At 56.2% G+C, this 23,650-nt stretch overlaps 1 protein-coding gene across 2 annotated transcripts in view; it reads right to left on the bottom strand.

Annotated features, from left to right (window-relative positions):
* The window catches only part of ARHGAP39 (Rho GTPase activating protein 39), a 56,178-nt gene extending 35,558 nt beyond the window's left edge, over positions 1 to 20,620 (bottom strand). For both annotated transcript variants that reach the window (XM_045860820.1, XM_045860819.1), the window contains exons 1-2: positions 20,462 to 20,620; positions 706 to 870 (exon numbers count right to left, since the gene is read on the bottom strand). In XM_045860820.1, the coding sequence (XP_045716776.1) occupies positions 706 to 785 (80 nt within the window). In that variant the 5' untranslated portion in view covers positions 786 to 870; positions 20,462 to 20,620. The remainder of the gene's footprint in view (positions 1 to 705; positions 871 to 20,461) is intronic.
* Between the last annotated feature and the right edge of the window lie 3,030 nt (positions 20,621 to 23,650).

The raw sequence follows: 23,650 nt of genomic DNA on the forward strand, positions 1-23,650 counted from the left end.
TAAGACCCCACGTCCTGCTTCTTCACACACCTTGGCTATCGCTGACCTTGTTTTCCCCCATGAATGGTGGGATCAGCCTGTCAGCCCCACAACCTCTGCTGGCACCTTTGCTGGATCTATTCCAGGAGAAAACAGAAGGCTTTGTGATGACTGTCTTCCCCCCAACTGTGGCATGACCACTCATCTAGGTCTGCTTTGTAGGGTCAGGTTCACTCACGATGACACCTATCCTGGGTGACATTAGCCAACACTGGGCCATGACGCCTATGACCCACCCGACTGTGTGTGGAGGGGGGAGGAGCACACGATGGTCACAAAAGGTGAATCTGGGCGGGGGACACATTCCTGCTGTCGATACCTTTCTGTAAGTGTACAATGATTTTTAGACAGAGTTAAAAATTAGGAAAATAAAAATGAAAGAATAAAGAAAAAGAAACATGATGAGCTGTGGCCACCTGCTTTGAGGCAGACTGACGTCCAGCCAGGGCACAGCACGTGGGCCCAGCCGCAGGGCCGGCAGGGTGTCTGGTCCAGGCAGCCAAGTGCAGCTACATGAGCCTCCACCTGCCTCACATCTGCAGCAGGAAGTGGGGCTAAGCCTGGGGACCAGGCTTCCACAGGAGGAAGTAAGCACACATCGGCCTCGATTCCTCCCCCCTGAGCCAGCCCTCTGATCACCTGCAACCACCGACGGCTCTTCCTCACCTGGTGCTCGACCCTGAAATCCGAGGCTCCTGCGCACTGGCATTACGGCTCTCGCATTCGTACTCCTGCGTCTGTGACATTGCAGTCTCTTCTCAAGGACCCAGGTGACTAGTCTCAGTGGATCATCGGGATGCCCCCTCCAGCATCAGTCGGGAAGATGCTGCCCTGTGAGAGAGCATTACCGTCTAAGCACATCCATTTAGAAAACGTTGCGCTGCACCTTTGGGTTTCGGGAAGCAAGAGCCGTCCACCTAGTCCCTCACAGCCCAGCACACTGGCGAGGATGAGGAGCACCCAGTCCAGAGCCGGTTTCTGAGCTCCCTGGGCCCGGCCCCTGAACCCCTCCCAGGATCCGGCCCTTGCCTACCCACGAGAAGGTACCCAGAACCCCTCACAAGCTGGACCCGAGGAAGCTGCCCACTGCCTCTGAGACGTAGTGCCCTCGGTATCAAATAGGGACGGCCCCACCCACCTGGCACTACTGCAGCAACCTGGCTGAAGCACACCTAACAGCCCTTAACAGGGCAACACTCAACAATATTCGGTGTACCTAATTTGACAAAGATGGACTTTTCAAAAGTGCTGTGTTGACTGCATATAAACAGAAAAAAAAAAAAGAACCTTGACCCGAAACTCAATTCTAGATAAATTGTAGATGTAAGTGTTAAAACAGTAAGGCTTTTAGAAAAAACATATAAGAAAACCTCTGTCGGCTTATAGAAGATACAGGTATCTTAATCAGAAAAATTAATAAACTGCACTAAAATTAAGAACTGCTAATCGACATTTCATTATGAGCAAAAAGGCAAGCCCAGCCCTGACTGCTGTGGCTCAGTGGATTGAGTGCCAGTCTGCGAACAGGTTGTGGGTTTGATTTCTAGTCAGGGCGTGTGTCTAGACTGCAGGCCAGGTCCCTAGTTGGGGGCATGTGAGAGGCAACAGATCCATGCATCTCTTGCTCTCTCTTTGTCCCTCCCTTCCTCTCTCTCTCTAAAGTTAAATAAATAAAATCTTTAAAAAAAGGTAAGCCCAGGATTTGAAATATTTGCTATACAGAATACATTACATTGGTCCCCATGTTGGCTAAGGGAGAGAAATCCAAAAAGGACCGTCACTTTTGCAAACTAGCGTTCCACGTTTATTTTGCAGCGAGTGAGCCGTTGCAGAGGCAGCAGCGCCCTGAGCAGGGAGGGGGGCCTTGCTGAGCTCCTTCCTGGGAGCCCCACACAGCATCTCAGCACCGAGCCTCCAGAGCTCTGAACTGTCTGTGAGCGTGCCCTTTGTCGCGACTCAGCCTGTGAGTCCCTGAGCAAGATGTGTCCTGAGGCGACGTCTTCTTTGCTTCACGCCCTTCTGGCTCACGGGAGGCTTCACAGTCACGCTGTGCTTCGGGAGAGCAGGGGAACCAACCACTGTCTTTTTTTCTGGCTGCTTTTAAGACATTCCTCACCATCACTGGTTTTGAGCAACTTGATTATGACGAGCCTTGTACAATTTTATTCATGTTTCTTGAGCTTACAGTTTGTTAAGACCGTTTGATCCCGTTTATAATTTTTGTTGAATAGTTTTTCCGTCCCTTCCTTTCCCCTTGGGAACTCCAATTATACAAACATCAGCCCTCTGCCAGGTGCCCCCCACCTCAGTCATGCTCTGTTTTGCTTTTTTTTTTATTTAAAAGTGTTTTCCCCCTCCTTCTTTCACTGTGGATTTTTCTTGCTGTTTTGTCTTCACATTCACCAATCTCTTCTTCTGCAATGCCTATTCTGCCGTTAACCTCATCCAACGTGCTTTTCGTTTAGATAATTTAGTTTCAACTGTGGAAATGTAATTTGGATTTTTAAAATCTTAGTACTTACTGTGCCCAACATTTCCCTCAGGTTTGAACATATGGAACGTAATTATAGCTGCTTTAAGGCCGGGTCTGCTCAGCCTACCATCTGAGGCAGTTTGGCATCAGTTTGATCGACTTCTCACTGCATTATGGGTTGTATTTTCCTGTATCTTTCCATGCCACACATTGTGAATTTTACCCTTTGGAAACTGCATTTTTGTGTTCCCATAAATATTCCTGAGCTGTGTTTTGGGACACAGTTCCCTGGAAACAGTGTGAAACTTTGGGATCTTGCTTCTAAGGTTGGTTGGGGCACAACAGCAGCATGTATTCTGGGGCCCATTGTTCTCCTCTGCCCAGGGAATTAAGAAGGTTTTCAGTCTGCCCAGTGACGACACCCTGTTCACACACCCCACCCCTGGCCTCTGGGAGTTCCCTCAGACCCAGAGCAGCCAGCACCCCTGCAAGATAAGGCAGGTCCCGTGCCCATCTCCATGCTGTTTGCAGCTCTCTGCTCTGTGGTGCATCCCTGCGTAGTCTAGTCACCTAAGTCCCCCGGACGCTGAGCTACGTCTCCTGAACTCAGGGAGTCTGCCAGGCTGCTTGCGACACAACCTAGAAACTCCCTAATGCGCTGGGCTGGGGAAACAGCCAGCCTCCTCTTGTTTGATTTGTGTCGTCACATCACGCCCGAAATTTAGGAAACCAAGGTTCCACACACACGGTCCAGCTTTCCATTAGCTCCTGGGGGCTGATCAACCTGTTCCTGTCACTCCATCTTCTGGGTGATGGATGGTGTTGCTTCCCATGAGCACGGTTCACAATTCTGACACTGCCATGTGTGCACATGGGAACTGAGCAATTAGGCCAAAGGCTTGTTGTCGCTGACGGAGTGGGAGGGTTCGGACCAGCATGGGAGGAGTCTAGAGCAGCCCATGTGGGAGCCATTAGTAGGGACTTGTGCTCAGTGCAATACAGACACTGATGGCTACATGTAGAAATATTTACAGGTCAATACACACAAATATACTTCCTTGCTGTGGCGGTTGAAAAGGCTTAGACACCAGCCCATAGCAACTTAGCACACCCTGCCCAGATCCTGGCTCTAGCAGCACTCTACAATGACAGGGGCTAGGAACCCCGGAAGAAACGGCTGAAACGACTGGGGCAGGACACAAGGTGCAAAGGGGAGCCAAACGAAAGCAAAGCCCCACCACAACGGGGTCCAAAAGCGCTCCCCATGACCAGAGCTGGAGCAATTTGAGCAACAAGAAAAAAACGTTAGGTTAAAACCCAAACTATAAAGTTAATATCCAAAGCCCTGGCTGGCGTAGCTCAGTGGATTGAGCATGGGCTGGGAACCAAAGCGTCGCAGGTTCGATTCCCAGTCAGGGCACATGCCTGGGTTGCAGGCCATGGCCCCCAGCAACCGCACATTGATGTTTCTCTCTCTCTCTTTCTCCCTCCCTTCCCTCTCTAAAAAATAAATAAAATTTTTAAACAAATAAAAAAATTAATATCCAGGAGTCCATACTGATGTAAGCAAACCACTGCGTTAAGTAAAGCCGGGAGAAGAGCGCCCCCGGCGCAGAACAGCCTGTGTAGTTCCTCTGCCCTCCGGCAGGGGCGCACGACAGAAACCAGCTCCAGCAGGAGGCACCGCGCCCTGCGCCCCCACCTGTCGGGCGACTCCAGGAAGGCCTGCAGCTGCCTCCCCTCAGGGCTCGGGCAGGCTGCACTCGCGGGCCAGCTCTGTCCACCACACACGAACACCCCATGCCCTCCGGTTCCAGCAACAGTCCTGAGGGTTCACCAAGGACCAGAAGGGCCTCCGTCGTGGCTGGTGCTGCAAGTGGGCAGACGGGAGCGTGGCCCCACTAGCACACAGAAGGGCCCCTAGCAAGGACTCCCCCAGCGAGATCATCGACCTTCCAGCTATGTCCTTGGAAGCCACGTCCCAGGAGCGCGCACAGCACGCGCAGACCTGAGGAACTGCCAGGGCCCACAGCCGCAGAGCGATTTGCATTTTCTCTGCGACTTCCCCATCTCCCCCAGTTGGGGTCTCTAGAAAATGCAGACGACGCGCCTGCGCCCTCCTGTGTCAGCTCCCCTCCCTCACCAGACCCCTGCACCGGGCTCTCCCACGCCCACCCGGGCCCGGGGCCAGCTCAGCCCAATCCACGTCATCCCCGGTGTCCCCGAAAGTCCTTCTCAGTAGCACAAACAGCCAGCTCCAGGCTCTGCCTCTCACTCCTCCCGGCTGGCTGACATCCTCCTCTGACTTAAATCTCGTTCCCTCTTTTTCACTCCTTTTGTTCATTTCAGTGAGTTTCAGGGAAGGAATAAACAAGCGTTGACTCAGCCGCGGGCTCCAGAAGGCCTGAGGTCCACTCTCAATGCTGTTTTCATGAGCTCCCCCGCTGCGAACAAGGAGTGGTCTCAGTCTCCCGGCTGAGCGCGGGGCTCCGGGCAGCAGGCACAATGCCCCATTCTGCGCCGGGCGGGGCGGCTGGCATTTCCGCATCGCGCCTCTGCCGCAGCTGCTCTCCTCGCCTGGGCCGCCCTGGCCACGAAAACTGCGACGACCCATTGTCAAGTCGTGGAACACCCGCAGGTCAAGACCGGCTTCCAAACCTCCCTGGGGGCCGTGCCACACCCACCCACAGAGCAAGGACACAGAAGATGGGCCTGACCGGGAGCAGCTCCTGGGAAGCTGCCATTCTGGGAATGGCCCTCGGCTTCTGCCTGGTGCCGGAGGTCACAGGACAGGCAGTCAGGGTAGACGCAGCACTGGGCCCCCAGCCAGGCCCCTGCCACCCATGCCTTCCTGGACTTCTCTCACCAATGAAACAGCAGCAGAGGCCCCTGTGAGACTGTTTAGAGAGAACAAAATATCCGTCCACACGCCAGTGGTCGGAACAGAGAAGCCGGCTTGTTACTAGGAGCAGGGGACACCAAGGTCCCTCCAGGAGAGCACGGCGTCCTCCCACTGGGCCCTGAGACACACAACAGTGGCCAGGAAAGGCTTGTGACGGAAGACACAGCAGCTCTCAGCCTGCAAGGCTGTGCTGACGCAAATACAATCACACCTTCTAGTGCCCACAGGGTTGGAGGTCACCATGCCACCCTCCCCACACCCCTCCAGCTTGGCTCCCCCGCACCTGACGACTTAGGGACTTCAGCATGGGCACTGAGGGTAGCACAGTGACCTCAAACACCAGGACAGAGGGAGACCTGGGTCCCCAGGGGAAAGAGTCAGCAGCACTTTGCGGCAGAGGATATTGTTATTACTGAAATCTCACTGTGACTGTTTAAAAATGCCCACTTTGAGGACAGTGCCTTCTGCTCATGGCTGCATCCTCAGTGCCCAATCTTTTGCTCAGTGAACCAGCAAACACTAAATGAAATAACTGGCTGATTTCTCAACAGAAGGACCCTTTAGAATGAAAAAATGGCTTAAGAGAGTGGCAGGCAGAGGAAGGTGAGAAACACACAGGCCAGGCCGAGGGGGCTGAGTTCTCCCTGGTTGCACCCTGGGGCCAGGGCAGAGGAAGCCCACAGGGCACAGGGCAGCGCAGCATCTGGGCTCACCTCAGGCCACAGCGGCCAGAAGGAGGTGCCCAGAAGAAAATGAGGAGTCAAGAGGAAAAGAAGAGTCCTAAAATCACATAGAGAAACTGAAAATACAGCTCTGGCTGGTGTGGCTCAGTGGATTGAGCACCTGCCAGCAGGCTGAAAGGTTGTCAGTTCGATTCCCAGTCAGGGCACATGCCTGGGTTGCAGGCCAGGTCCCCCGTTGGGGGAATGTGAGAGAGAGGCAATTGATCGATGTTTTGCACATTGATGTTTCTCTCCCTTTCTTTCTCCCTCCTTTCCCCTCTCTCTGAAAATAAATTTAAAAAATGTTTTAACTTAAAATACAGAGAAGGTCCATTAACAGACAGCCCGCCCCACCTCCCACACCCAGGCAGTGCCTGGTCTGTGACCTGAGGCGACCCGAGCTTGTGCTTCCTGACGGCGGGGGCTGAGCCGTCGTCTTCTCGTGCACAGTCCACTTTCTTTCTATAGTTTTATGCTCTGCTTTTGTCATCTGCATTTATTTTTTAAATTGTATTTTCAATAGAGTAGTTTTAATTTCTATCAGTGGTCACTACAACTTTTCTCATGAAGTCCTGAAGCCTGTATTTTTCCACTTCTCAGCTGTTTCTTTTTTTTATTATTTATTATTTTCTTTATTTTAAAGGTTTTATTTATTTATTTTTAGAGAGGGGAGGGAGGGAGAAAGAGAGAGAGAGAAACATCAATGTGCGGTTGCTGGGGGTCATGGCCTGCACCCAGGCATGTGCCCTGACTGGGAATCGAACCTGCGACGCTTTGGTTCCCAGCCCATGCTCAATCCACTGAGCTAGGCCAGCCAGGGCTCTCAGGTGTTTCTAGGTCACTTCTCACCTGTCTGTGCAGGTGGGAGGCGGGCTCCTGGAGGGGGGTGCAGTGTGGAGAAGACACCTGCCACTCTCCCGACCCTCTCTCCTGCTCAGTGACCTCGTATGAGCCTTTGAAACAAAATGGAGCTGCGGGCACAGCACCTCTGCGGGCACAGCACAGCTCCTCACAGGTCTTCCCACCGGAGGTGTGTGCGGCCACCCTGCCCTCCACCTGAGTCCTCACCTACAGATGAGCACAGAGTGGCCCGGGGTCACTCGCAGGCCAGACGTGGCCTGTGCTGACACTGGGAGCCTCAGGCGGGAGAGCAGGGCAGATGACAGTTGAGGGCGCAGACAGAGCAGGACAAGACGCTGCAGCCTGCACTCCGTGTTCTGAGGCCGCCAAACCGCCATCTGGGCCTCCTGCCATTCCCCCGTCCCCACTGTGGGAAAGTTCCAGTCGTGAGTGGGCGAGAAGGTCTTTGATGCCAACTTCCCACGCAGGCTCCGGAACAGAAGACGCTCTGTGCCGGCTCCTCACAGGTCTGTGCTGAGAACGAGCCCCTGGAAGCTGCAATCTGCTCCTGGAACCTGGCAACGCTCCTCCCACAGGCGAGGCAGCCGCGTCTGCTCCTCTCACCCCGGTGAACATGTGCGTGTACACACACGACCGCATGTTGTGACTGTGTGCAGATGGACAGGTGCGTACAGACCATGCATGAATCACACACGAACACGTTACCATGCATGGACATGTGTGTACAAACACGTGTGAGCCTGGTGTGACCGTGTGAGCACATGCAGGCACATTGTGGCCGTGTGTGGACAAGTGTGTAGGCACATGCAAGCATAATGTGCTGTGCCTGGACATGTGTGACCAATAGCCACAGGCCCAATGGGTCCCGAGTGGCCCTCCCTGCGTGCTGTTCCTCACTTGCTTGGGATCATGCTTCACCACAGTGGGGACCCCTGCACTTGGCCCTGCTTCGGATATCTCCAGGATCCCCTGCCACATCTGGAGAAGGGGGATGAATGGGACCACGGCAATGGCAGGGCATCCTGAGACTCCCCACAGCCACCATGGATCACTCAGGTGGGGGTGAGCAACTGGAACATTAAACAGCACCCATCAGAGATGGGCCACCCCCCAGGAGGCCTTACATCCTGCGGGAGATCTGACTCACTCTGGAAGGCAGTGCTCCAGAACACAGCCCAGCACCCGCCCCCATGTCCCTGTCCCCCAAGTGGGGGGGCACTTCTCAAATGCAGTGGACAATTCCCACAAACACACGAAACCACGCAGCTGAGCAGAGCCCAGCCGAAGAGGCAACTCACAGCAGCCCCGGAGGACGTGCAACCACATGGTGAAGACTGAACCCAGAGGCAAAGCTGAGAACAATGACCAGTGTTGGGCCTAAGGTCGGCCAGACTCCCTTTCAGAAAGAGGAGTGAAATAAAGTTCTTTTCCAACACAGCATCAAGAGCAGAACTTCCCACCCCCAGACCCTGGGAGCACGAAGGAGGGAGGGCTGGGAGCCGGAGAGCCCAGTATTTTCAAGCCAGTAAAAGAACATTTTCAGTCAAAACTACATAAACAAGCTGGTTCAGTGAGCAGTTACACAAGTTGTTCTCAGGTCCAAAGGAGAGCAGAGGCTTTGTTAGGACTCACTGTGAAATTTCATCAATACTAGAGGAAAATAAAACAAAATAGAAACTTTTAATGCAACAGAAAGCGGCGCAGAAAAACGTCAGGAAGAGCACATAATCAGAAAGCACAGGTCTTGGGTGCTGGACCACTGGGTCTGCACAGCACCCCAGGCACAGCAGGGCCTCGGGGGGCTGCATCCTCCACCAGCAATAGGGTCTGAGGGGCTGCTGCCGCCTCTGGGGGAGTCCCTTCCAGTTACTGCTCGAGTTTCCAGAAAGCTGTTCATAAGCCCGAGAAACATTTCGCCAACTCTGACTGTCACAGGAGTTTCCTGCCAAGTCGCAGGTACAGAGGGGCCAGTGCTGTCCCAGAAGGGCCGAATGCCGGACCAATGGGAGGACCAGGAGCAGCCCTGCTGGCCCGAAGCGCCTACTGGAAACAGGTGGGAGTAAATACGTCCATCTCTGTCACAATAAGGAACAAGACAGCTTTGACCAGCCCTCTAAGAAAGAACAAACAAACAAACAATATGAGAGTTTTAAACTATTTTTTTTTAAATTTCAAATCTAGTGATGAGCAGGGAAGAAAGTTCAGAACCTCAGAGGGGAAACAAATAAAACCAGGAGCAGGCACGTGAAGGCCTGGCCAGCAGCAGCTCTCGAAGGTCTGAGAAGATCGGAAGCAGCGGAGGACAGAAAGCCTAGGACAGGCCCGGTGACAAGCCCAGGGGACACCCTGAGGCTGAAGCCCAAGGCACCGAGGTGAACCTGGCAGGAGCTGGGACAGGAGGGGTCAGCCTGGGGGAGGGATGGAAGTCACCACTCACAGGTCTAAGGTCTCTGAATTGTCCTGAGAACAGTAAATATAATATTTAGTTTGGATTTTGATAAGTGATTTCTGCACGTTAAGACATCTGGGGCAGCCACTATGGAAGCTGAGTGAATGAATTCCAATCCAACAAAGGAGGAAAAAAAATCAATCCAAAAGAAGTTAAGAAAGGAGAAAAAAGCAACCTGTCCCAGACGACAGGAAAACCAGAATACAGAGACGTCAGAGTAACTCAAACATGAGAATCGCACTAAACGAAATGGACCAGTGGTCCGATGAGATAAACACCGTCACACAAGAGTTTCAAAGCCCCAGACGTGTGCTTTACACCAGACACTCACAACGGGGTGTGAAATGCTGGAAGTCAAGAAGGGACAAGCTGCACTGACGGGAAAGGGCAGCTCCGTGAGCGCAGCGCGGAGCGCCGCCGCCAGCAGGCCGCGCTCCCCAGGAGACGAGAACCGACAGCAGAGAGGCTCGGCCAGCCAGGCTTCCCCTTGGGGCACACAGGGCCAGGACTCTTTCCACCGTCCACGGGACACTCCTGAAAACTCACCACATAACAAGGACACAGGTGGGTGCTCAACAAGTGGCCAAGGATGGGCTGTCCCCTGCAGTCCCCGTCCCCAGGTCGGCTGGCGGAGCTGCAGCGAGAACCGACACCACGCTGCCAGGCAGCGGCCGAACCCAGCGTCTGCGCTCACGGAGACGGCCTGCCCAAGGGAAGAGGAGGGACACGGACGACGTGCTCCCAGAGCCAGCAGCCTCGGGCGCCAGAAGGCTCACAGGACAACCACGCGTCACCAGCCTCACCAGCCGGCGAGGCTGCAGCTGCCTGGCGGACAGGAGCGCAGGCCCCACCGGCCCCCGCACCGTCTCTGCAGCACGCGGACCTGGGGGCTGACCGCGGCGCCGCACCGCACCGCGCAGGGAGCTCGGAGGCAGCGTGTCCTCGTCCGGGTGGGGAGCTGTCTCTGCGTGCTGTGTGTGAGCGCGCGGCTGGGTGGCTGGAGAGAGTGAACCACCACAGAGACAGCCGTCACGCGCAGTGACGCCGCGCCGAGAGGGGCAGCCAGCGCCACCCGCACAACGCACTGGGCTTGGGCTGGAGCGTGAACCCTAGGTCCCATTTTTAAAATGCGAGTGTCTGAACTTGAGCTCCACAGCTCCTTGCTGCTCGCCCTGGGCCCAGCCAGAACCACAGGGGCTGGACACACCTGTCTAAGCTTCTGTCACCTCCCCTCCTCTCGAGACCCCCTTGCTTGGGCCCCTCCAGGTGTCTGAGTGCCCCCCTGCGTCCCCTCACCAGGATGGGCACAGAGCCAAGGCAGCGGAAGCAGCCCCTGCCTGCTGAGAGCACCAGCTTTGGGGCCACTTTGTCCTCGGTGGGGAGAGACTTCTCAAAACAACACCAGGAAGCAGAAATAACACGTGAGGCACAGGAGCAAGGCCACTCGGCGCTTGGATCCAGTCCCCCTGCAGCCAGTCCCTCCCGAAGGAGCCAAGTGAGGGGACAATGGACCCCTTATCACCCAAGCTGGCCACAGCTGGTCATCAGCAGCGCCTTCCCGCTATGTGGCCACCACAGCTGCTGCTGGGAGGGCAGGGGAGGGGGGGGGCGGCAGGAGGGAGCAGGGTACATGAGAGTCTCCAAGTCCGCCCCTTCTCCCACTGAGGACACAGACCCACCTCCTGGGTAGGTGCTGCCCGTGCTCTCTCTCTAGGCCCGACTCCCACTGGGGTGCACGGAGCCCTGCTTCCCTGCACCTCAACACCCTGCTGCTGGGTGAGGGGAGCACAGACACGGGCCCACCACATCTCAGCCACACTCCGCGTCAGGCACCCTCCCCGGATGCATGGGCGCACTCTGGGTAGCTGGTGGAGGCTGTGCACAGAGTGTGCGTGTCATCTGCTGCACGGGTGCAGCCTCCCGAGTCTGTGTGGTGGCCCACGTGACAGAGCTCTCCCTTTCGCCGCAGCCCACGCGCAGCCCCTAACAGGTGGCAGCCCCAGTGGAAGGCACGGGGAGGTGGGAGGGCTGGACTGGCCCTGTGAGGGGAGGCGGCCCAGGCACTTCCTCCGCAGGTCCGACAGTGCGTCTGCAGCGGGCTCTGCGGCAGCTCCGGAAGAGGCCCGAGCTCTGGATACAAGTTTAGAAGAAATCAGCATATGACGGGAATTCCACTTTCCTAATCAGCGTGTTTACAGGCATGAGGGGATGGGCTCCCCAAGGGGACCGGGCAGCAAGCCAGGGTGAGATGGACGCGCAGAGACGGCTGAGGGGGGCAGAGGGTGCCGGTGGCCTGGAGACAGGCAGTGGGCACGGCCTCGAGAGAGCAGGCAGGAGGGACAGCAGGTGGAGGGACGGCAGAGTGGCGGCCTGGAGGGGACAGGTCGGAAGCCAGCTGTTTCACGCTGTGCAACGTGCAGCAGGTGTGCGCTGACAGGCAGAGCTGCCACAGGGGACAACGGGGGGCACCGTGGGGGGCAACAGGGCCTGACTTCTCACTGAGAGGCGAGAGCTGGAGCTCTGGCAGCCCCCAGCCTGCTGCAAACGACGGCCAAGCATTGCCCCCCCCCAGCCCCCGCCGCCCTGACCACCAAGGTGGCTGTCAGCACACTCGGAGTGAGCAGTGTGGCTGGAGGGGACAGCCGGAGGGGACAGCCAAGGTGCCCGAGAGGCTGGACAAAGGTGCAGCAGGTGAGCAGAGTGCACAGGGCCCGCGGACCACCAGCAGAGCAGCGGTGCCTGGTGCTCTCGCTTCTGCCTGTGGGGGCGCCACCTCTCCATCTGCGAGAGCCTTTTCCTGGCTCTCATTTCTTTCTTTTTTTAAATCCTCACCCGAGGATATTTTCACTGATCTTAAAAGAGGAAGGAAAGAAGGGGGAGAGTGGGAGAGAGAGAGACACACACACACACCGATGTGAGAGGAACACCGACTGCCTGCCTCCCGCGCATGCGCTGTCCGGGGATCCAGCCCGCAGCCCTTCCGTCTGCGGGCCGATGCGCCAACCCACTGAGCCCCCCTGGCCAGGGCTCTTCTCCCTTCCTCCTGAAAAAGGGTAGGTGGGAGGTACGTTTGAAAACACCTTTATCTATTTGGCAGTTGGCTCATGATTTGTGGGGCAGAGGGCACGTTCTCAGGGTCTGGACAGTGCTTCCCAGGTTCCCTGCCGGCGGTGCTGACAGGAGTCCCCCACCCTGCTGGGCCGCTGCCCTGAGCCTCCCAGACCAGCCTCTGCCGGCTCCTTTTAGTTCCTGTTGTCCACCTGCCTTCCTGCTCCTGCTGTGGGCGATGGCATCCACGTCATCTACCTGCAAACCGAGCCTCATTCCTGCTCTGGGGTGCTCCTCCTGTCCTCTGCTCCCTTCTTCGCGACGCCCTGCCCGGAGAGAGCTCCCTGCAAGCTGGTCTGAGCCTGCTGGAAGCAGGCTCCGGCTCTGGTGGAGTCGCAGGGTGGAACATGACTGCGGCTTACGCAGAGCCAGTCCGACACGTGCTACGGCAGCGGCACCTGTTCCCATACTTCTGCCTCCTCCGGTTCACCGCCGACACTCCGCCCCTGTGGTCAGCGGTCAGCCTGGCTGGCCCTGCCTTGCCCCAGGCTCGCACCCCGAGGGCCCTGCTGCATGTGTGTTCCTGCCCCGTCTCGGCTGCAGGAGGCAGGCGCCTCAACCTGCAGACCGGGCCCAGCACCACCTCCCGGAGCTCCGCAAGACGAAGGACTGAGAGACACAACCACCAACCACACTCCCGCCGCCCCTCGCCACCAGCACGCGGCTTCCTCCTACAGCAGACCCCCAGCCCCGGTCCTTTGCTGGCTCCCTGGCTGGCTGGGGAGGCAGCGCAGGGTCACCAAGCACAGGGCCCTCAGACCAGGCAGCGCCAACTCCATCCAGTGGGAAAGTCCCAGAAGTTGGTGCCCGCTCTTTAAGGACCCCCCAGCCGGGGTGAGGTGCGCCCTGCCTCATCCCCCACGGGGGCCACCACACAGAGCTCGAGGGGCACTGATCGAGGCCCTGCCCACAGCGTTTCCCAGAAGGCTCTTGCCAGGGATCTCTGTTCTGACTGAAAACAGAATGGCTCAAGCGAGCAGCGTCTTCGTATCAGCTCTCGTGTGTTCCGGAGAGGAGAGGGCAGGGAGGGCCGGGGCCTCTCACAGAACCACTGTCTGGGCCCCGGCATCACCGGTGTCACCGGCGGTCTGACTACGGCAGGCGGCCGTGCCAGGCGAGGGGTGCTCCCTCCTGCCTTGCACTCACCTGCCGACCTCTGACCTGCCCATCCCAGCCTCACTGGGCGCACCAGCACGAAGTGCTCCGGCAAATTCTGCCACCCCACGGCCACTCCTGCTTCGTGCAGCCCCTTCCACCCGAGACGCACGGCTCCTCTGCCTGGTTAGCGCGCTGAACAACTCAGTCACACATACCCCACCTTTCTAGACGAGACACCCCCTCCCCTGGAAAGGCCACTTAAACTCCACGTCCCCAGCTGAGGCTAGCAGCCACCTTAGCGGTCTCCCCAAGACCCCCGACACCTCCACCTCTGCTGTTCATGGGAGGTTACCGCAGCCCACTCCTGTGTGCCCCCACCAGGGGCCTGGTCTGCCTCCCTGTCGAGACACCTGTGTGGCGAGTGGCCGGCACACAGCGGCAGACGGCAGGAGGAGCGTGGGCGAGCCTGGAAGCACGGACCGGATGTCCAGTCCTGCCAGACCAATGCAGGCGGGCTCTACTCCACCCCGTCCTGGGCCCCAGCAGCCGTGGCGGGAAGGCTGGCTGCACCAACAGGAGGCTGCTACTTCTCGGGCTTCTCAGAGTCCGAAGCACTAGGAATCCTACTAGAACAGCTGCATTTTAAATATAAAATAAAAGGCTGACACTGCAATGAAGTAGAAAAACGGCTTCTAGAGTCCAGGTGCTGCTTCCCCTTACTAGTGACCCACAGGGCCCCATGCACAAACACCGTGAGGTCTGTGGGGAGGCCCGACAGTGCCCGTGTCTCGTCGTCGTCCGCACTGCCAAGAGGAGCACGCTGGCTGCCACAGAAGTCCCCAGAAATGGCTGAAGGGGCCTACCAGAGAGCCACAGCAAGTGTCTGAGGGACAACCCTGCCGTGAAGCTCCACGGTGACCTTTCTGTCCACACACCAGGGCTGTTTCCGTGCAGCTGTCTACACTTGGGGCTTGTCTCGTCTTCCACAAGTCTGCAGGAGGACAGAAACGTGCTCTGCTGGCTGTCAGCTCCTCAGTGTGGAAATCAATGCTTTAAAACTTCACGCACATCGAATGTCCAGTATTTCACAGGCTCCTCTGAAACTCAGCCTTGCCTCAGCCTCACGACACCCCTGGAAAATGCACAGGACAAACATAACCTGGTCCGCAGACAGGGCTAAGGCTCAGGGAGTCATGTTCACCAGCCAGGACTGCGTCAAAGTCTCACTCATCTCTTCGGCACAGGGACCACTGCTGCACCACCAGGCCCAGCATCTGAGAAACTGATCAGGGACCCATCAGCTGGCTCTCCCGCCGCCCACTGGGCTTCTCACCACAGTCCCAGGACTGTGTCAGCACCTGGGCCCTCTGCAGGCTCAGAGCACCTGGAGTGCAGGAGAACTTTGGGGCTAAGGAAAGGACCAGGAAGGGGTTCTTGCTGCGACAGGCCCCAGGGAGGGCCAAAGGCCCTGAAGGGGATGCCTGAGCTTTGCTTTTTTGTGGGAGGCATGGAACATGGAGCAGGGCTGGGCTTGGTGGCACTCGGCTGGTGTCGCTGGAGAGCAGAGCTTGAGTCAGAGCATGCAGGGCCTTGGAGAGCAGCCTAGGAGGCATGGGGAGCAAGGGAGGAGTGCAGGGCAGGGGAGTGACCCACAGGACACGCTCTGGGCCCGCTCCTTGGCCAGGCAGACTGGCCGTGGGGCTGTCCTGTGCACTGAAGGGTGCTGAGCAGCACCTCTGGCCTCATGTAGACAACACCAGCAGCACCCCTCCCAGCTGGAACCACCACCACAAGTGGCTCCATACAAATCGCCCCGAGAAAGAACCACTACTGCGCACACACCGCCTGCTCAGCTCTGTGGAGCAGAGGGAGCCTGCCCAGGAGGCACGGCCATAATGCCGAATGGACTAGCACAGCCGCTGCTTGGCCAGTGGCCCTGGTAACAGAGGGACAATGGATTTGGTAACTACTTGGGAGGTGCATGAGCAAGACCCAGAGCAATGGGATGTGGCAGTCAGGGGAGAACCCAGGATGCCAAGCTTGCAGGCAGTAACCAAGCAGATGATGGTCCCCAAGCACTGAAGGGCAGAGCCCGGAAGTGGAGAATGCAGGGTCTGAGAAGCATGAAGGTCCGAGGCTGGTCCCAGGATCCCCAGCTGAGCAGGGAAGGCTGCTCAGAGCATGGGGCAGGCTTGCCTTTTTGGGGGTGGAGGAGGGGCCACCGTATGGTCTCCACTATTTGCTCAGTCCTTCCCCATAAGAGGGCTGTACCTCTTCCATCCTGCCCCTGGCCATGGGACTTCCTGCTCCCTCTAGGGAAACTGCATCCACCCCTCCCCCTGGAGGTAGGCTGGGCTAGGTGACCTGATTTGGCCTGTGGAAACTGAGCTGTTAGCTATAAAGCTCGAAAAGACAGTTTCTGCCACTCTCTGGCATAAGAATAGCGTCGTCCACGCAGGGGCTTGTTCTAGGTCCAGGAATGGACTCTCAGAAAAGAGCCACAAGCAAAGGGAATGTGAGCAAGAAGTGGTGTTGTAAGCTACTCAAGTGTGGGGGTAGTTTGTAACCTTGGCCTTCCCCAGAGGAAGGTGTCCAGTACGCCCCCTGAATCAGGTCTCTCTCTTCTCCGATCCATCCTACACGCCACCGCCAGTCGCGTGTTCCCCCGCTTCGTCAGGATTTCCCTGCTCACAGACCTGAGTGGCTCCCTATCAGCTGGAGAACTACAGTATAAGGCCTGTCACCTGAATTCAGAGACATTCACATTATAACGCTTGGGTCCTCTTATTCCTTACACAACCTCTCACCCCTCAAACCACACACAGACCAACCTCACACCTTTGCCTCCAAACCGGAAACACCTTCCTCTGTGGTGCGGCAGTGCCCCCCCCCCCTCCCGCTGCGCAAGGTTTGGCTGGAAGATCATCCCTTACTTGAAACTTCCCCTAACGCTAGAGCTCCACCTGTACTCACTTCCCCCTGCATTTCTAGGGCAGGGGTGTCAAACTCATTTTCTCCGGGGGCCACATCAGCCTTGCGGTTGCCTTCAAAGGGCTGAATGCAATTTTAGGGCTGCATAAATGTAACTACTCTGTAACATTTAAATGAGAGCTCAGCACTGCCACCAGGTAGAAACAAGGTGCCAGAATGGATAAAACAAGGTGGAGGGCCGGGTTCGGCCCGCAGGCCTTGTGTTCTAGAGCCTTTTTCTGTAAATGGGCCACACAGCAGACAGTCTAGGCTTCGTAGGCCGTAGTCTCTGAAGCACGCAGTCAGTTTTGCCAAAGCAGCCACAGGCCAATACAAAAATGCAGGGGGTGTGTTTCCATAAAACTTTGTTCATAAAGCCAGGCAAGGGCCCGCCAGCGGCTGCAGCGTTGAGACTCTGGTCTGGAGCACTGTGTGGAGGGCTCACAGTCTCAGCTGACTTCTTCGCAAGCTCCTTCAAACAGCAGTGTGCCGCAGGCCTGTGGGACTACAGGACACACACAGCTGACTGAGCATATGTTGGACATTCAGTTAGCATGTACTGAATTAATGGTACTTAGGAAACATTATAGAATATTAAAACTCGTTCCTAATACTGGATAGCATGGTTTTCCCAAAGACCTCAAAGAAAGTAGAAAAAATCCACACCAATGACGAACCAAGAAAAACTCCACCGGGTGGAGCAAGATAATGGCCCATAAACTCTTTTCACAACACACAAACTACATCAAAGACCGTTGTGAGTCGGAGGTTAGCAACAAGCTTGTGGATGGTGGGATGCAACTCCTATTATCTAAGTTCTCAGACACATGATGATAAAATTCATTTATGTCACCACCACATTTTGGGGGCCTGAGCAAGAGGGCAGGCACTGCTGAGGAACTCAAGTTTCAGGGAAATACGAAGCCCTGCAAAATATCGGTCCCAGAAAGCCCGAGGCAGGAGCACGGCAGAAGGGGAGTGGGCCAGGCTCTAGGCCCCGGTGAGGAGGTCCATCGCAGCAGGTGAAACAGTGTGGCCAGAGGATGGGAGTCAGGGTCACTCATGACCTTGGGAAGCACGGCAGAGCTGCCCGATAACATCAAGGACAAGTCCCAAAGACTGGAAGAAGGCTCACAGAAGCAGGTACAGGAGGCAGCAGAGAAGGCCAGTAACTGAGGGTGTGGACTTTACTTCGGGGAGCAAGTAAAGTCACAGGAGAAGGAACATGGGAGCAGGCAGGCAGGCGGGCAGTCCAGCTCATTCTGCCAGAGGTGCCTGCCAGTCCCAGCACGGCACGTGGGCTGCGCACCAAGGCTGCGCTTCCGAGACAGGACACTCACAGAGCAGCCTTTGGGACAGAAGGCGTAAGACCCACAACAAATGATCCAACGACCACTGGTCATGAAAAGGCACAGCAAAGGGGTTTTGCTAGTAAAATTAGGCACCTCAGTACGAGAATGTATCACACAGGCATCTTTTTCAAGAGCATAAAGAACCTGGAAGAAGCCTAACAAGACACTGTATTTGCTGTTATGAAATTGTTCAAGGACAGTCCACCCCAGCACACACGCAAAAGAGGCGGTTTCGGCAGACACTTTATTTTTATTTTTAAAAATATTTTATTTATTGTTAGAGAGAGGGGAAGGGAAGAGAAAGAGAGGGAGATGAAACATTGATGTGGGACAGAGACATCCATGGGCTGCCTTTTGCACACCTCCAAGTGGGGACCTGGCCTGAAACCCAGGCATGCATCCTGACCGGGAATGGAACCCACGGCCTTCCATTCACAGGTCAGGGTTCGGTCCACTGAGACCTACCAGCCAGGGTGGGACGGACCCTTTAAAATCCAGAGATATTTTAAAGTTTGCCCACAAACCCTGTTTCGTTACCATTTGTTCTGAACATCAAAGCTTCTCACCGTAAACCCCGCAAATGCCAAGTCTCAAAGTGGAAGGGTCTCTGCTTAGCCTCAGTGCCACACCGATGAAGGCGATGACATGTGGTTGTATAGGGTAAATCTGAGGTCCTTTCCCTAGACCTGAGGAGGAGAATCAGCTCCTCCGGAAATAGAAGTCTAATTGCTTCCAACAGTTTATTTAGCAAGACAGAATGTTACAGCACTGGTAAATCCGAGTTCTCACTTCCTGTTGCTTATGTCCTTATTGTTACTCAGAGTTTGTTAAAAAGTTACCTTTTCTATTACAAGGATAACACTGTGAAGTATAACTATGGCTTGGGTAGTTTAATTCCAACACAGAATCACCCAAGAACTGCTCTAAATTTCATCTCTGTCGACAACAATCCCATCAATTCTCCAGGACAGTAAGAGCTAGATATTCCAGTTGCTCACTGGAAGCTTTTCCTAAAGACACTTTTAAACAGTTCTATATAATAATTTATCTAAGTACTTGAAATTTGATCCTCGTATACCTTCAAGAAGACTTGTTTCTCCAAATGCGGCCCCACCTGGTGCGTGTAAGGAAGGGGAGCCGCAGACTTGATGCTAGGGGACCACAGCAAATGCACCTGGAAACCACACCTTGGCAGTGGTAACACCCTGAATTTTTTGAACGCTGGCAATGCACCAGGTACAAAGCGTTTTACAGCCTCTGGGATGTGCTGAGTCCCCAGACCAACCCTAGGAGGCCAGTAGGACTGGTGCTCCCATTTCACAGTTGAGGAACCAAAGGCACTGAGTACAAAGGCAGTAAACAGAAGAGTCACGACTCAGAGGCAGGCAGTCTGGCTCCAGAAGCCACGCTCCTCTCCACTCTCCTCCAGCCTCTAGGGAAGACAGCTGATGAGACGACCTGCAGGCAGGGAGACTGGCCGGCGGCGTCTGCTCATTCACTGAGCCAGCGTCTTCGGGTCACCCAGTCGGCCAGGACGCTTTGGGGAATGAGTCTCCTTGCTTTACAGTCACACCTCCTATCAAATCTCCTTCCCCTTCCCCCAGCGAGGAGAAACACACCTTGCTCATTGTGAATGGGGAGCCGCCGACCGGGAACCACCTGCTGTTTGCAGAGGCACCCAGGACCTACAGGGTTCCATTCCCCTCACTGGCTTCAAAGACAAATCTCCTATTGTCTGCCCGGAGGGAGGAACACGAGCCCTGCAACTGTAGGTTTCTGCAGAGGTCACTAGAGGTTCGGTTAAACCACGCGACACTGAAGGGTTGGGGGGGGTGGGGCGCCGCATTTTCGCTGGTGAAGGCTGCGCAGCGCCCACAGCAGCTGTGGTGGGAGCCGCACTTCACACACCCACAGCTGCCGCGGCCTCGCGGCCCGGCCGCGCGTTTCAGATGAAAGACGTCTTGACCCCCAAGACCGCCGCCTGCCTCGCGAGCGGCCCTCGGCACAGAACACCCTCCGCCCACTTCGCAGCCGGAGGAATCCCACTCCGGAGGGCGGCCGGGAGGGAGGCGGGGCGCCCCAGCCCACCCTGCTGCAAAGGCCAGGTCCGCGGGGCTCGGCGGCCACGGCCAGCTCCCGCGTGTCCGCCGAACCGGACAAAGCCGAGCGGCCCCGCACCCGCCCCGACGGCACCCCGGAAACCGCGCCGACGCCCCGAGCTCAGGCCCTGCAGTGCACTCACGCCCACCCTCGGGCCGGGCACATTCACGCCCACTCGCGCCCACCTCACACGCCTGTCCCGCGTGGCCCGAGACCCTCGCCTCCCGCGCACGCCCGCCCCCTCCCGGCCTCTCCCGCGCCCAGCCGCGGTCCCACCCGTCCCCTCAGTCGCCGCGGGTCGGGATCCTCGCGCGGTCGGGCGGGGGCCGCAGCGCCGGCCTCTCCGCCATCTTCCCGGCCCGCACCGCCCACCGCCCGCGCTCTCACCAGCCGGGTGCGCGAGAGCCGCGCCGCCACAGACCCTCATCCCGGCCCGCGTGCAGCGAGGGAGCTGCCCGCGGCTCTCCCGTTGCCGCCACCGCCCGGTCCGCGTCCTCCGCCGCCGCCGCCGCCACCGGCCCAGTGAGCAGCGGCCGCGCGTCCTCCCGTCACCAGCGCAACCCCCCGCCTCCGGCCCCGCCCCCATGCCGACCCACGCCCGCCGCCAGGGGGCGCCGCCGCCTCCGGTCCTGTGCGCGTGCGCCGGTGCGCGGCCTGCCGGGAGCCGGGAGCTCGGGCGACCTCGCCCCGCCCACAAGGCCGTCGCTGGTGGTGGCGGCGGGAGGAGGGTGCAGCTCCCGGGCCCACACCCGCTCGGGTGCGGCGGTCTCGGCAAGCTGACCTCTCCATTCTCTGCTGTCTCCTTTGAACCGTCCCACGGGAAATTCCAGCGGCCGGAGCACTGAGCGGACCGGCAGCCGGCGTCGCGGGGGCAGGAGCAGGATGAACATCCAGGCGCCTATTGCTGCATTTGCCTGCAGAGAACAACCAGGTTCCATCGGACCTGCGCTTCGGTCACGCGTGAACTTTCCAGACCTGGCCCCCATCACTCCCCAGGAGCCAGGCCTTCTTCCCCAGGGACTGCTCCTGCCCCAGAGCCGGCCCTCACCTTCCCCACCCTCTCTGCAGCCAGTGTGGGTTCTTTCTAAACGAGTTCATCTCAGTCCCCGACTTCAGGTACCACAGCCTGTCGACTCCAGGACGGCTACACCTGGTTCTCCTCCACCTGGCGCTGCAGCGAGGCCGGGGCGGGGGCGGGGGCGGGGGCGGCGGCTGGGGGGGGGGGCGCGGAGCGCCGAAGAAGGGGTTCAGACTCCCGCTCCAGGACCCGATCTCCTCTTTGTAGCTGGAAATGGCCCAATAAACCCTTTCTTCTAAAACGGCGTTCAGCTCTGGAAGTTAAGATTTTTTGTTTTACACCTATAATTTGTTAGACAAAGTGGGCACTCTGTGTCCTCCATGTCTATCATTTTTTTTTCTTGCTCTGCCATCTTAGCCCTCGGTAATTGTTCACCGTCGTCTTTGCTAGTGCTCTCTTTAGCACTTTCTAATCTGCATTTCGCCTGTTCTTCAATCTTTTTAACATTGTTACCTACATTCATTTCCAGAAGGTGTATTTGACTTCCAGTTCTAGGCAGGTGGAAGCTGAGCAGCCTGAAACTCACGCAACACAACACTGAAGCCCACACCACTCACCCTGTGGCCACACCCTAGATCCTGTCATCACAAGAAACTTCAGAGCTAAAAGCTCAATTTCAAAAGCCCTGGGTTGAGTTCCCCATCCTGTCCTGCAGCTCACCTACCCCTTCCCTGTGGCCCAGCCTCACTTCTTGCATGCACATGGACAGGTGGTCTCTGCTCTCCATTGCACCCACTTGAGAAAACCGGATGGGGCGGCCGGAGGGGGTGGGGTGTTGGGAAGGCAACCATTGTCCATCATGACTGCAGAAACATAACAGTGGGACTGGCTGGCTTCATTTTAAAAGGTGAAAGGAGCACTTTGTGGCAATCTTGTGATTTTCTCCAGGAGGATAAATCTACCACTCTCCAAAGCGACCATCAGAATTTCTCATGCCTCTGTAGTTGAGCCTCCCAGCTGAGACCAAAACTCAAAGGCTCAGCCACATCCACACCGCCCCTTCACCGACCCTCCTGAAAATGCATACACCATACTTTCTGGTTCCTAAGGCAGTCCCTTAGGAATGGAACCCACTCCCTCTACTGCTGTCAAAGATTGTGCTCAACCACCTCCTCTCCTGAATCATTTTTCTTGCCTGCACCACTGCTTACACCAGACACAAGCACAGGATGTGGGTCTTCCCAGGAGATCACTCTGGGGACCTCCAGGAGCTTAGGAGTGAAAAGGGCTATTCACCCACGTGCTTCACAAACAAAACAAGCAAAAACTTACTGCATCTGTGCTCCACATTCATGCACTGCTTTCAGCTGGCAAAGTGCTTTCATGAGTTCTTTCTTTGTCCTCCTCCTCCCTCACTTCTTCCTCTCTTTGTACCCAAACATGTCTGAAGCACCTATCTGTGTCACATGCTGGTGATAAAACAGTGCCTAATAAAAATCTCTGACAGCAGAGAGCTCCAGTTGTAATGTACAAGTACTCAGTAGAAAGGGAACTAAAGCATGAGCTGTGAGATAGTGTGGCTGTGAAGGTCGTGCTGTGAGACACGAGGTAGGAGACTGACTTTTTCTGAAGGATGTACATTCTGTGGAGCAAGGATTTTCATCCCCATTTTAGAGATGAGGGGAAAAGCTACAGAGTAAGCCCCACACAGAAGACAAAAGGAGGCCTACAGACCCTTCCACACAGACCACTCTGGGGCTGGCTGAGCTCACATTTAAAGGATTCTGTGATTAAGAATTTTTTTTTTTTAGTTTTTATTTGTTTTTAGAGAGGGAAGGGAGGGAAAGAGAGAGAAACACCGATGTGCGGTTGCTGGGGGCCGTGGCCTGCAACCCAGGCATGTGCCAACTGGGAATCGAACCTGTGATGCTTTGGCTCGCAGCCCATGCTCAATCCACTGAGCTATACCAGCCAGGGCTTGGGATTCTGTGATTAAGAATCTTAATATTGATGGGAGAGGCAGAACATGAGCAGGGCAAGTAAGTCAAGCAAATCCTGGGACAAATGTTAAACCAAATGCAGAAGTGATCCCAAATTCCTTAAGACACAGGAAGGGTGGGAGCAGAAACTGAAAAAGCAACTTGAAGGGGTCATATTTGAGTTGACCTGGAGGGAATGAAGAGTGGATTTGACAAAAGATTCCACACCCTGGATGGTGGGGCTTGGTTGATTGGAACGTCATGCTATATGCCAGAAAGCTGTGGGTTTAATCCTCAGTCAGGGCGAATGTGGGAAGGGATCCATGTTTCTTCCTCACATTGATGTTTCTCTATCTCTCTCACTTCCTCTCTGAAATCAATAAACATTTAAAAAGTAAAAAGATTCCCCCAGGTAGAGTCTCATAACTGAGTCAGGACGGCAGGGTACTCGCACCATAGAGATGAAACTGGTCCAGTGTTTTGCAAACTTCCCAGTAAAACTCTTTAAATGTAAGTGTGTGGCTCAAATAACAATGAATAGGGGAATTAAGATTAGAATATCAGATACTGTGACATCCC

This window comes from Phyllostomus hastatus, unplaced genomic scaffold (assembly GCF_019186645.2).
Source record: "Phyllostomus hastatus isolate PE091 unplaced genomic scaffold, TTU_PhHast_1.1 phas_scaffold_21, whole genome shotgun sequence".
In the NCBI taxonomy this organism is placed as follows: Eukaryota; Metazoa; Chordata; class Mammalia; order Chiroptera; family Phyllostomidae; genus Phyllostomus; species Phyllostomus hastatus.